Source organism: Scyliorhinus torazame, chromosome 14, assembly GCF_047496885.1.
Source record: "Scyliorhinus torazame isolate Kashiwa2021f chromosome 14, sScyTor2.1, whole genome shotgun sequence".
In the NCBI taxonomy this organism is placed as follows: domain Eukaryota; kingdom Metazoa; phylum Chordata; class Chondrichthyes; order Carcharhiniformes; family Scyliorhinidae; genus Scyliorhinus; species Scyliorhinus torazame.
The window spans coordinates 121,216,234-121,229,082 of NC_092720.1; the positions used below are offsets into that span (position 1 = coordinate 121,216,234).

Below are 12,849 nucleotides of genomic sequence, written 5' to 3' on the forward strand. Positions count from 1 at the left end.
ATGGTGGCAGCCTTGAGAGTCTGGGGGCAATGGAGGAGACATGTGGGAGCAGAGGGAGCATTGGTCTGGTCCCCAATCTGTAATAATCACGGTTTGCCCCGGGAAGTATGGATGGGGGGTTCCGGCTAAGGCGTAGAACAGGGATTGAGAGGATGGGAGATATGTTTATAGAGGGGAGCTTTCCGACTACGAGGGCGCTGGAGGAGAAGTTTGGGTTGGCGAGGGGAAACAAATTCAGGTATCTGCAGGTGCCGGACTTCCTACGTAAACGGGTATCAACCTTCCCGCTCCTACCGCTAAGGGGGATTCAGGACAGGGTAGTTTCCAGAGGGTGGGTAGGAGAAGGGAGCGTCTCGGACATTTCCAAGGAATTCATGGGGTCAGAGGAGACGCAGACCGAGGAGCTGAAGCGCAAGTGGGAGGAGGAGCTGGGAGGAGAGATAGAGGATGGTCTATGGGCGGACGCGTTGAGTAGAGTCAACGCGTCCGCAACATGTGCCAGGTTCAGCCTGATACAATTTAAGGTCGTTCACCGTGCTCACATGACAGTGGCCCGGATGAGCAGATTATTTGTGGTGGAAGACAGGTGTGTAAAATGTGCGGGAGGACCAGCGAACCATGTCCACATGTTCTGGGCATGTCCGAAGCTTAGGGGATGCTGGCTGGGGTTTGCAGATGTCATGTCCACTGTGTTAAAAACAAGGGTGGCGCTGAGTCCAGAGGTGACGATTTTCGGGGTGTCGGAAAATCCGGGAATCCAGGAGAAAGAGGCAGACATTCTGGCCTTTTCTTCCCTGGTAGCCCGGAGACGGATACTATTAGCTTGGAGGGAACAAGGGTGGCGCTGAGTCCAGAGGTGACGTTTTCGGGGTGTCGGAAAATCCGGGAATCCAGGAGAAAGAGGCAGACATTCTGGCCTTTTCTTCCCTGGTAGCCCGGAGACGGATACTATTAGCTTGGAGGGAACAAGGGTGGCGCTGAGTCCAGAGGTGACGTTTTCGGGGTGTCGGAAAATCCGGGAATCCAGGAGAAAGAGGCAGACATTCTGGCCTTTTCTTCCCTGGTAGCCCGGAGACGGATACTATTAGCTTGAAGGGACTCAAAGTCCCTGAAGTCGGAGACGTGGCTATCGGACATGGCTAGCTTTCTCTGTTTGGAGAAAATCAAGTTCACCTTGAGAGGGTCGCTGTTCGGGTTCGCCCGAAGGTGGCAACCATTCCTCGACTTCTTCGCGGAAAATTAATCGTCAGCAGAAAGGGGGGGGGGGTTAGTTTAGCTGAGAGTAGGGGTTAATAAAGGTGGGACCTATAAGGGAGGGAGACGGCTTTTGCACTATGTTTATCGTTTCATGTACATTGTTTATTGTGTTGTTGTTATAATACAAAAATATACCTCAATAAAATGTTTATTAAGAAAAAAAGAATCCTCAGCAAGTCAGATATGGTACCTGCTCTGTTTATTGAATCAAATGTCCCAGGGGGCTGCTTTAACACCCATTAGGGCTCCAGTAAACACATACAGGGGACCTTAGATGGCCATCTGGAAAGCCTGAAAAAATAGTCAAATTTGGTAGTGGACTGAACTCATGTAAGGAAGCGAATTGCTAAATTTGTCAATGTTGCTTGCGCCTTACACTCAGGAAATGGACAAAACGTGGAACAATTTTAACCCACTGAACACTGTCAGAGACTGCTTTCTGGTAACATCTCACAAAGCACTCTTAAGTGGGTTTCTCCATTGCTGGTAATCTGATATTTTAAAATGTGAACGTTGAAAATATGCCTAATGCTAAAGATCTAGCTCCACATTAAATGTACATCACTTCACCTATACATTGGATTTAATGAAACTGACCTGGATCAGTTTACCCAGAGTCTCTGATTTACAATGGATATTTCTCTTCCAATATCAAATTTCTTTTTTGATATCACTCAAATTTTCAAACTCCGATGGAGTCAGCCATTTAGTCTCCGTTCGAATGGATTTTCCATTAATTCCTTAAAGAGAAAAAATGGAAAGAATGTGATAGATTGGTATGGCAGAGAAATTTTCAACAACTGTAGAAAATAGCATTGTCTCTTGTGCAAAGGTGGAGGGCACATCCTGATCATTAGAAGGCGTGTAGGGAATGAGGAGGTAGCAAAATTGAAAGGGATCAGATCACTGTTGCTGGATCAAAATCCTGAAACGCCCTTGCATACAGTGCTGTGGGTGTACCTAGACCAGATGGCCTGCAAAAGTTCAAGAAGGCGGCTCACCATCACTACCTCAGAGGCAATTATGGATGGGCAATAAATGCTGACATAGCCAGCGACACCAAGACACAGTGAAAGAATAAATTCTCATTGGAGTTTAGAAGACTGAGAGATAACCTTCTTGAAACATATTCGGAGGGGGCTTGATAGAGTAAACGCTGAGAGGACGTTTACTCTCATCAGACAATCTAGAACTGAGGGCCATAACTTCAAATTAAGGGGTTACCCATTTTAGATGGAGATGCAGAACGATTTTTTCTCAGAGAGTCGTTACTTATGGAATTCTCTCCCCCAGCGGGAAGTGGAGGCCAGTTAATTGAATATATTCAAGGCTGAGATTTTTTGATTGACTAAAGAGTCAAGGATTATGGGGAACTGGCAGGAAGGTAGAATTAAGGCCACAGTCACATCAGCCATGACCTTACGGAATGGTGAAGCAGGCTCGAAGGGCCGAATTGCCCACTCCTGCTCCTAATTCTTATGTTCTTATTCAAGGCACAGGAAGGTCGATCTCCACTGGTAGCTCAAACATAACAAAAAGGAACAGCAGTAGTCCACAGGACCCCTCAACCCTGTCCCGCTATGGAATAAGATTAAACAATTCTAGTTTCCTGCCCGATCGCAGTATTCTTTAGTGTCTAAAAATCTATTGATCTCATTGTGGAATATATTCATTGAGTGAGTATTAGCAGCCCTTTCAGACAATGTTCCCCTGAAGCTGCTTGGCTGCATATTAGCCTGAATGTTCCCACATTGTCCGTAACCATGCATGCCTCTTCAAATTACCATGGGGTCATGGTAGCCCAAACATTTTATTAAATGGGCTGAACAGATAAACTGCACAAGTATTCCTAAAAAAATGTACTGTGCAGCTGGAGTGGTGATGGAGAATTCCAAAGATTCACAAACCTTTGAGTATATACCCCCAGTTCTAAAGCCTCCATCTGGGGGTCTAACTGTTTTATACATTTCAATGAACTCATTTATCATTTTTCAAAACTCCAGAGAATATAGTCCCATTCTGTTCAATATCAGCTCAAAGGGACAGCTCTCTTATCCTAGGGATCAATCTAATGGTAGGTCGCAGGGTTGTCCACAGGCTATTTAAATGTCCTGGAAAAAGATGCCAGGGCTGGACAGGAGCAGAACACTTCTGGTTTGGTGCTTCTGTCAAAGTTCGAGAGGTGGCACCCAGGAGAATTCTTGTTGGATTGTATTGAAAAATGTGGAAGGATTCACACCTACTGCAGGCCACTAAAGAATGGAAGTGGGGCTGGTGGTGGGGAGGGGGGGTGGAGGAGGAGGAAATCCACAGACCGATTATAGAGCTGTGCGCCAACAATACTAACGAGATCTTTGAGATACTAAAATAGCCTGAGTGAGGGACCTATTTGTGGTGAAAAAGGACAGAATGTTCCATGTTGTTTTCTCAGGTTTGTTAGCACCAATAGTGAACCCAGAGATTGGTGTAGGAGAAATGAGTTTTGAATCATGGTGCATTGGCACCAGTACTGGGGTAAGATGGAGCTTTATTTTTTGAGCTTCAACCGAACCGTACTGGGACCAGTGTGCCAACAAGTAACGAAAGCTGTAGAGAGGACTTTGAATTAAATAGTGGGCGCGGGCGGGCTCGAGGTTGATGGGCAGGATTCTCCCCACGGGAGTCTAAGTGCCGACGCTGGAGTAAGAACCAGAGTGCTTTACTCCGGCGTTGGCGCCCGTTCCCAGGCCCCCATTCTGGGGCCTCCGTGGGGCTAGCAGGGGCGTGGCGCGATTTGCGGGGGCAGGGCCTCGGCACTCGGCAGGCGCCAACTAGCGCATGCGCAATGGCCGTCCTCCCCCAGGCTACCCCGCACAAAAATGGCACAGGGATATAACATTGCCAGCGGAGGAAAGGAGGCCCGCCGACAGAGAGGCCGGCCCGCCGATCGGCGAGCTCCGGTCGTGGGCCAGACACCATCGGAGGCCCTCCCGGTGAGGGAGCCCCCTCCTCCCCCCCACAGGCCGCCCCCCGGGCGTTCCCGCAGAGTTACCGCCGGCAGCGACAGGGGTGAACGGCGCCGGCAGGACTCTGTCAAATCAGCGTGGCCGCTCGGCCCATCCGGGCCGGAGAACCAGTGGCCCCGCCGATTCCAGTGGCCCACGGTGCGCCAAACGCGCCGGCTCAAATGGCGCCGATTCTCCGCACCTCAGAGAATCGCGCGCCATTGGGGTGTTCTGATTCTCCAGTCCGGCGCGGGTCTCGGAGAATCGCCCCCAATGTGAGGGGAAATGTGGAAAGTTAAAGAGAAAGATCAAAACAAGAAAATGGCAGTGACTTTCTACAGGTAATTTGTATCTGTCTTCACAGTAGAAAACATAAAGCACCAAAAGGGAGGGAAGAACTTAAAATAATGACAATCACCAGAGACAAAGGGCTGGATTCTTCCGCCCTGCCCACCGCAAGAACACCACGGGCAAGATGTGGACAATGGAGACGTCCATTGGCCTCGGGCAGGATTCTCCGATCGCCAGGTGGACACGGCCGGAGAATCCTGCCCAAAGTACTAGTCAAACTAATGGAACTAAAGGCTGACAAATCTTCTGGACCTGATGGCCTGCATCCGAGGGTGCAAAAGGACGTGGCTGCAGAGATAGTGGATGCACTGACTGTAATCTTCCAAAATGCCTGAGATTTTGCAACGGTTGCAATGATTTGGAAAACACCAAACATACCACTGTTCCAGAAAGAAAGGAGAGGGAAACCAGAAACTTAACCACTAATCCACACAGTTTATGTTTCCGCTTTTCAATGAGGCCCATAACTTACATAGAGTTATATAACTTTTCTAAGAATTATTTCAGTAGAAATAAACAGTGATCAAAACTAAACTTTGAACGAGTTGTCTGAAGGGTAACCCTCAACCTGACAGATTATTTTTCATTGGGTGTGGACATCATTGGCTGGGCCAGTATTTATAGCCCATCTTTAATTGCCCTTGAACTGAGTGGTTTGCTCAGCTATTTCAGAGGCATTTAAGTGTCAACCACATTGCTGTGGATCTGGAGTCACATGTAGGCCAGACCAGGTAAGGACGGCAGATTTCCTTCCCAAGGCCCACTGGTGAACCAGATGGGTTTTTGCGACAATCGACAAGGGTGTCATGGTCACCATTAATTCCAGGAGCGGGATTCTCCCCTACCCGGCGGGGCGGGGGGTTCTGGCGTAATGGAGTGGCGGGAACCACTCCAGCGTCGGGCCGCCCCAAAGGTGCGGAGACGGGCCAAGCCCTCACCTTGACGGGCTAGGCCCACGCCGGAGCGGTTTCCGCTCCTCCGGCTGGCGGGAAAGGCATTTGGCGCCACGCCTGCCGTGGCCGAAAGGTCTTCGCCGGGCGACGTGGGTCGGCGCATGCGCGGGTGCGTCTCTTCCGCCTCTGCCATAGTGAAGACCACGGCGAAGGCGGAAGAAAAGGAGTGCCCCCACGGCACAGGTCCGCCCGCGGATCGGTGGGCCCCGATTGCGGGCCAGGACAATCCACGCCCCCCCCCAGGACCCCGGAGTCTGCCCGCGCCACCTTGTCCCGCCGTTCAAAAAGTGGTTTAATCCACGCTTGTGGGACAGGCATTCCAGCAGCGGGACTTCAGCCCATCGTGGGCCGGAGAATCGGCGGGGGTGGGCCCGCCGACCAGCGCGGTGCGATTCCCGCCCCTGCCGAATCTCTGGTGGCGGAGACTTCGGGACACGGCGGGGGCGGGATTCACTCCAACCCCCGGCGATTCTCCGACCCGGCGGGGGGGTCGGAGAATCCCGCCCCAGATGTTGTTGGATTCAATTTTGCTATTTGCCATGGTGGGGTTCAAACCCGGGTCCCTAGAGCATTACCCCTGGTCTCGGGTTTACTAGTCCAGTAACAATACCACTAAGCCACAGGCACATATAAGCAAACACTATTGAATCCATACCGGTTATAAATCTGTCCTTGTGCAGGATCCCTGAGTGAGAACCGCATGCAACCGGAAGCTCATTGGAGGAGAAATCAGCCATTTCAGGATCCTCGGCATCTGCACCTGATTTGAAAACCAGTTCCACAATTAATTATTGCTGCATAGGTTGTGAAGGGAAGGAGTGTTTGTGGTGCATGAGGGAGGCAGTGCATGTCGGGGAGGCAGTATGTGTTTGGTGAGGGAATGTCTTTAAGACAGAGATAGATAGGTTCTTGATTAATAAGGGAGATCAGGGGTTACGGGGAGAAGGCAGGAGAGTGGGGATGAGAAAAATATCAGCCATGATCGAATGGCGGCGAGGACCCAAAAGGCCTAATTCTGCTCCGATATCTTATTGACTTATGGAGAGGAAATGGGGAAGCTTAGGCAGTGCATGTGCAATCAGTTTGTGCAGACATGCAGACTGTACATGTATACTATATGCAATATTTGTTGCTTTCCTGACATGTTTTAGGATATTATCAGCTCAAATGCTCTTGCATTCTGATGTTGGATTGCCCGAGCCACCTGATCTGCCTCCATGAAAGAACACCGTGGCCCTTGAGTTGTTAAATCTTCAGTGAGAGAGATGCCATCATATAGAGTAATGATGGAGCGGGTGTTTGTATCATTTGTAAAAGGATTGCATGTGGGAGTGGAAATGACTGTAACTTGTGGGATGGATATGGCTTAAAGAATAAAGAAAAGACTTGCATTTATATAGCCCCTTTCAAACCATGTCTCAAAAGGGCATTACAGCCCATGAAGTACTTTTGAAATTGAGCCCTTTCATAATGTAGGAATGTGGCAGCCAATTTCCACATAGTAAGGTCCTATAAACAGCAATGTGGTAATGGCCAGAGAATCTGTTTTTTTATGATGTTGATTGAGGGGTATAGATTGGGCATGGATACAGGATGCAGACTCTACTCACTGGTACTTCATTACAAACTGAAAATTCCACCAAGCTCCTCCAAATAGTGTAGGACCCTGTTTAAATAGGTGACCACTGCAGGCCGGATATTCGCAGAGAGAGATGCACTAAACAGGAGTCTAAGAAGTTAATAAGTGGAAAACAAGGAAATGGCAGGCACTTTGAATGAATATTTTGTATCCGTCTTCTAGTATAAGACCTTAAAAACATCCCAATAATAGTACAGAATCAGGGGGCAAAAAAGAGTGAGCAACTATAAACGATTGCCAGCACTACAGAAGAGGTGGCAGGCAATATTATGGACTAATGGCTGTCAGGCTGCCAGACCTGATAACATACATGCTAGAATCTGAAAAGAAGTGGCTGGAGAGATAGTGGATGCATTGGTTGTAATCTTACAAAATTCCCTAGATTCTGCAAAGGTCCCAGCAGGTTGGAAAATTAGAAATATAACACCATTTGGAGGGAGACACAAAGCAGGAAACTATAGTCCAGAGAATCCCTACCAAGAGCACCCTACTCCCCCACCCTATCCCCATAACCCCACCTAACCTGTACATTTTTGGACTGTGGGAGGATACCGGAGCACCTGAAAGAAACCCAGGCAGATACAGGGAGAATGTGTAAACTCCACACAGTTACCCAAAATGAGAATCGAACCCGTGTCCTTGGCGCTGTGAGGCTGCAGTGCTAACCACTGTGCTACTGTGCCGCCAGTTTGACGAATGTCATCCATTATTAAAAGAAGTAGTAGCAGGACATTTAGACAATCAGGCAGAGTCGACATGGTTATGTGAAAGGGAAATGGTGTCGAACACATTTATTAAATCTTTGAAGATGAAACGAGCAGGATGGATAAATGGTAAACCAGTAGATATGGTGCATTTGGGTTTCCAGAGAGCACACAATAAGTTGCCACATAAAAGGTTATTGCACAAGATAGGTCATGGTGTTGGGGGTGATATATTAGCATTGATGGGGGAATGGTTAAATAACAGAAAACAGAGTCGGGGTAAACGGTTCATTTTCAAATTGGTAAACTGCAACTATTGGAGTGTCAGACGAATCAGTATTGGGGCCTCAAACATTTACAGTCTGTATTAATGACTTGGACGAAGGGACCAAGAGGATTATAGCTGAATTTGCTGACAATACAAAGATAGATGAGGAAGCAAGTTATGAGGAGGAAAAAAGTCAAAGGGATCTAAATAAGTGAGTGGGCAAAAAAATTGGCAGTTGGAATATGGGCGACACGGTGGCACAGTGGTTAGCACTGCTGCCTCACAACTCCAAGGCCTGCATTCAATTCCTGGCTTGGGTCACTGTCTGGGCGGAGTCTGCACGTTCTCCCCATGTCTGCGTGGGTTTCCTCCGGGTGCTCGGGTTTCCTCCCACAAGTCCTGAAAGACGTGCTGTGAGGTGAATTGGACATTCTGAATTCTCCCTCAGTGTACGCAAACAGGCGCAGGAGTGTGGGGACTGGGGGATTTTCACAGTACCTTCATTGCAGTGTTAATGTAAGCCTGCTTGTGACACTAATAAAGATTATTATTATGAGGAAAAATGTGAGGCTGTCCACTTTGGAAGTAAGAATAGGAAAGCAAAATATTATTTAAATTGAGACTGACCGCAGACTGCTGGGCGTCCTTCTACATAAATTACAAAAACGTTAGCAAGCAGGTACGGCAAGTATTTAGGAAGTCAAATAGAATAGTCTTGATTGCAAGAGGGCAAGTATAAAAGTAACAAGCCTTTTGAACAGGGAATTGGTGAGATCATATGTACAGTTTTGGTCTTTTAAAAATATGTTTTTATTAGTATTTTTTCTTTTTATACATAACAAGGATAAAAATAAACATATGCAAATCGATATACATCAGGTACAGTTTACAATTTATAAGTGTCTAGCATTTGAATTGACATCCTAACCCCAACTCCTCCTACTTCCCCGAGACCCCGTCCCCTTCTTGCTATTTGGTGTGTTTTCTATGTTCGCTGGTTCATCAGTCCTGAACATATTGGGATGGCGTAGTGATACATATGTTACATTGTGTGAAGTTGTTCTTATTTAGTTGCTTGCATTTTCTTCTTCAGGGAAGAATATATTCGCATTGAAGGCTGTTGAGAAAAAGTTCACGAGATTGGTTTTGGGAGATGAAGGAATTATCCAACTGAGAAAGGTTAATAACACCGATACTGATTGGAGTTTAGAAGACTGGAGAGGTGATCTTATTGAAACACAAAATATTCTGAGGGGCATGTGACACAGTACATTCTGAGAGGATGTCACCCTTTGTGGGGGAATCTAAGACTAAGGGATAAAGTTTCAGAATAAGTGATCCTCCATTTAAGGAGGTGGGGATAAGGAGGAATTCGTTCTCTCAGAGCAAGCTGAAACTTTGGAACTCTCTACCCCGGAGAACTGTGGAAGCTGAGCCATTGAACATATTCAAGTTGAGAGAGACAACTTTTGAATTATAGGGGAGGCAAGGGTTATGGGGCACAGGCTAGAAAGGCGAGTTTAGGCCTGGATCAGATAAGCCATGATTTATTGAATGGGGGAGCAGGTTGGAGGGGCTGAATGGCCTACTCATGCTCCTATTTCTTATGCTCATGTTCACTTTCCACCTATTTCCCTCTTCCTGCTGATTCTGAAAATAGTGTTTCTTGCACTTTTTTAGAAACGGAATAGATAAATTGAAACCTTTTCTGCATTCATCTGAAGATCCATCTTCACACTGGATAGTAGATTTCTTCATCAACCCAATATGCTCCTGGAAAAGCAACACATTCCATTTTACATTGCATGCCTTCTAAAGCAGCACCTCCATTATTTGGTCTGAGCCTCACTTGGACTTCATTCATATCCAGGCTCAAAACGATTAGTATTCATCATCTGTCTGTTCTGCATCAAGAGCAGGCCCCAACTCAAGTCTCACTTATGGGTTTCTTGAGATACTTACTAGGGAAGTGGGGCCAAGGTAGTTTTGCCATTGCTGTCCTCGTCGGTTTTACTTCCTACTAGTTAGACTGCAACCAAGAACTTAAGAGCCCCACTTACATAAGCAATGGATAGTGTCAGTGATACCTTCACTCATTGGTTTGAAGTGCTCTCACTGGATATTAATCCAGTATTGGAACCAGTGCTCCAGTCTCTACCTGCGAGAACTGTCTGGACTGGGTCAGAAACAACCCCTCTGAATCAGTAGTTGGAACACTACCCCTGTCTGGATGTGAGTATCTCACTGAGATGTCAATACAGGATTTATAATCCACATTGTAGTCGAAATATGCCCAGGCTATCTGGAATGGGCCGGTACCCTTTGTCTTCTGACACAGAAGTGGAAATGCTATCACTGAGCCAAAGGTTCACTCCTAACAGTCATGATAATTTACTCCAAACAGCAATCTCAACATGTCATTCTAGCTTTCCCCAGATGATGGAGTTTCTGAGCTCCAGGAGTAAAGTTTGGGAGGGTAGGTGATTCAAGACTCCAAAATGTTGAGACATGTGAGACGATAAACTTGAATCTTACTAGTTGGCTGAAATGAACCAACACAGCAGTTGGGGCACTACCTTTAGTTTCAATGCATTAGATTAGTCAGGTTCCAGCTTTTCAACAATATGCTGGACATCAGGCAAGGACAGAATCAGGCTTGGCTTCTGCCACCTTCCACAGTCCTTGGTTGCGCTCCTAAAGAATGATAACTTGTTTGAGGGAGCACTCGGGGTTGGTGCCTGTGGAGCATTTGTGCAGTGAAGGAGACATTGGGTAGCTGGAAAGGAAGCAAAGCAACAACGGCTAACATTAACCTCTAACATTGCCTGCCTGCCTCACCACTAACTTCTGCCATCAATATTCATGCCACCTTCATTCGCCAGCTCATTGGAACTTCTGCTGACGAAATCCTACTCACGTCAAAATGCAGAGATGTCGAGGATGAAAAGTATGCCGAGGTGAAAGGACATTTAGCTGCCTGGTGGTAGATGATCATTTGTCTACGATCATGTCTATAACCCCTGCACTGCCTCTGTGTTGTCAGACAGCTGTCCAACATATTTTCTTGGACGAGGTACACATCCATCAATTAGTCTTGGGAAGTGTAGCCCCCATCCCACTATCAATCTGCTACCTTGCCACTTACTCCATTCTAAATTATCTCAGACTTTCAGTGTCCTTGGCCTGTTTTGTGTTCATTTCCAAGGTTGCATTGTAAGGGCAGCTACCTCGTGCCAGAGTGCTTCACAGTGCAAGGGACCCCGGTTCGATTCTTGACTTGGGTCACTGTCTGTGCGGAGTCTGCACGCTCTCCCCATGGCTGCGTGGGCTTCCTCCGGGTGCTCCGGATACATTGTTCAGGACTCTTTGCAGTGCAGCAATGTGGTGACAAGAACACTAGGGGAGCAATTTACTCGAATGAGAACAGAGTCGCATAGCGTGTGCGATTAGCCGGATGTATCCCAGTGCTCGGAGCGGTGAGAAGCATCACGCTATCGAACGGCTATTTGGGTAGATCAGAGGCCACACTTAGTCCCGTTTTCTGCACTGAGGAATTCCGCTTGCTGGAACTCCGTGCAGGAAGATATCGGGACGAAGGGGGCCTCGCCTCAGCTCGCTCCTCCCCCACCACCGGGCACCCTCGGGCCAATCCCGTTGCGTGAAAAATGTCAGCTTGGCACCTTAGCAGTGCATGCAATAAGTTTGTTTGGCTCCTCTCTTCTGTGTAGCTACAACCTACTTTGCTTCCAAAGAGAACACTGAAGTCAGGGATTTCTTACCTGAGCACATGCTGCTTTAACTTTCCCCTTCTTGGTTGGACTCTCACAAATCAAATATTCTAACTGCAAATTAAAGAATATGGTCAATAAAAAGAGACATTTCCAATTGTACCCATAATGTAAAACACGTTTCTAACTGTCCATTCATATTCAGGAAAAAGAGCAACAGTAAAATGGGACTGAAGGGCTAAGCTGTAAACATTTCTAGTAAACCTGACACCTCAATCAGGCAAGGCATAGGCGAGATAAAAAATAAAGCTCCTTCTACACTGTTCCACCAAATATCTTCAGGTCAAGTGCAGCATTGCTAGATACAGAAATATTTTAAGCAGAGGTAGGACAGCAGTGGAAAATATTTGAAACTGTGATCACTACAGTTCAGGAGAAAAATAATCTTATAGTCTTATCAACATTGACCGGGATACTGAATTTCCGGTTAATTTGGTCAAGACGTTCCACCAACTCCTGTAGGGGGCAGCATGGTAGCATAGTGGTTAGCACTATGGCTTCACAGCGCCAGGGTCCCAAGTTCGATTCCTGCTTGGGTCACTGTCTTTGCGGAGTCTGCACGTTCTCCCCGTGTCTGCGTGGGTTTCCTCCGGGTGCTCCGATTTCCTCCCACACTCCAAAGATGTGCAGGTCAGGTGGATTGGCCATGCTAAATTGCCCTTAGGTCAGATGGGATTGCAGGGTTATGGGGATGGAGTGGAGGTGTGGGCTTAACTGGGGTGCTCTTTCCAAGAGCCGGTGCAGACTCGATGGGCCGAATGGCCTCCTTCTGCATTGTAAATTCTATGAGATTCCATGAGCCCCATCACCAAGTTAGCGAACAGAATGACATTCACATATCAAAGACTCAAAATCTTTCCCCCTGCCAATCTGCATCCCACCTTTATATCCAACATGCGTCTCTC

General features: G+C 47.3%; 1 protein-coding gene across 1 annotated transcript in view; it reads right to left on the bottom strand.

The window, feature by feature from the left end:
• Window positions 1-12,849, bottom strand: part of LOC140389984 (uncharacterized) — a 150,124-nt gene that overhangs the window by 22,939 nt on the left and 114,336 nt on the right. Inside the window, 4 exon segments of the mRNA XM_072474733.1 lie at window positions 1,855-1,997; window positions 6,201-6,305; window positions 9,860-9,929; window positions 11,936-11,998. Of these exon segments, the coding sequence (XP_072330834.1) occupies window positions 1,855-1,997; window positions 6,201-6,305; window positions 9,860-9,929; window positions 11,936-11,998 (381 nt within the window).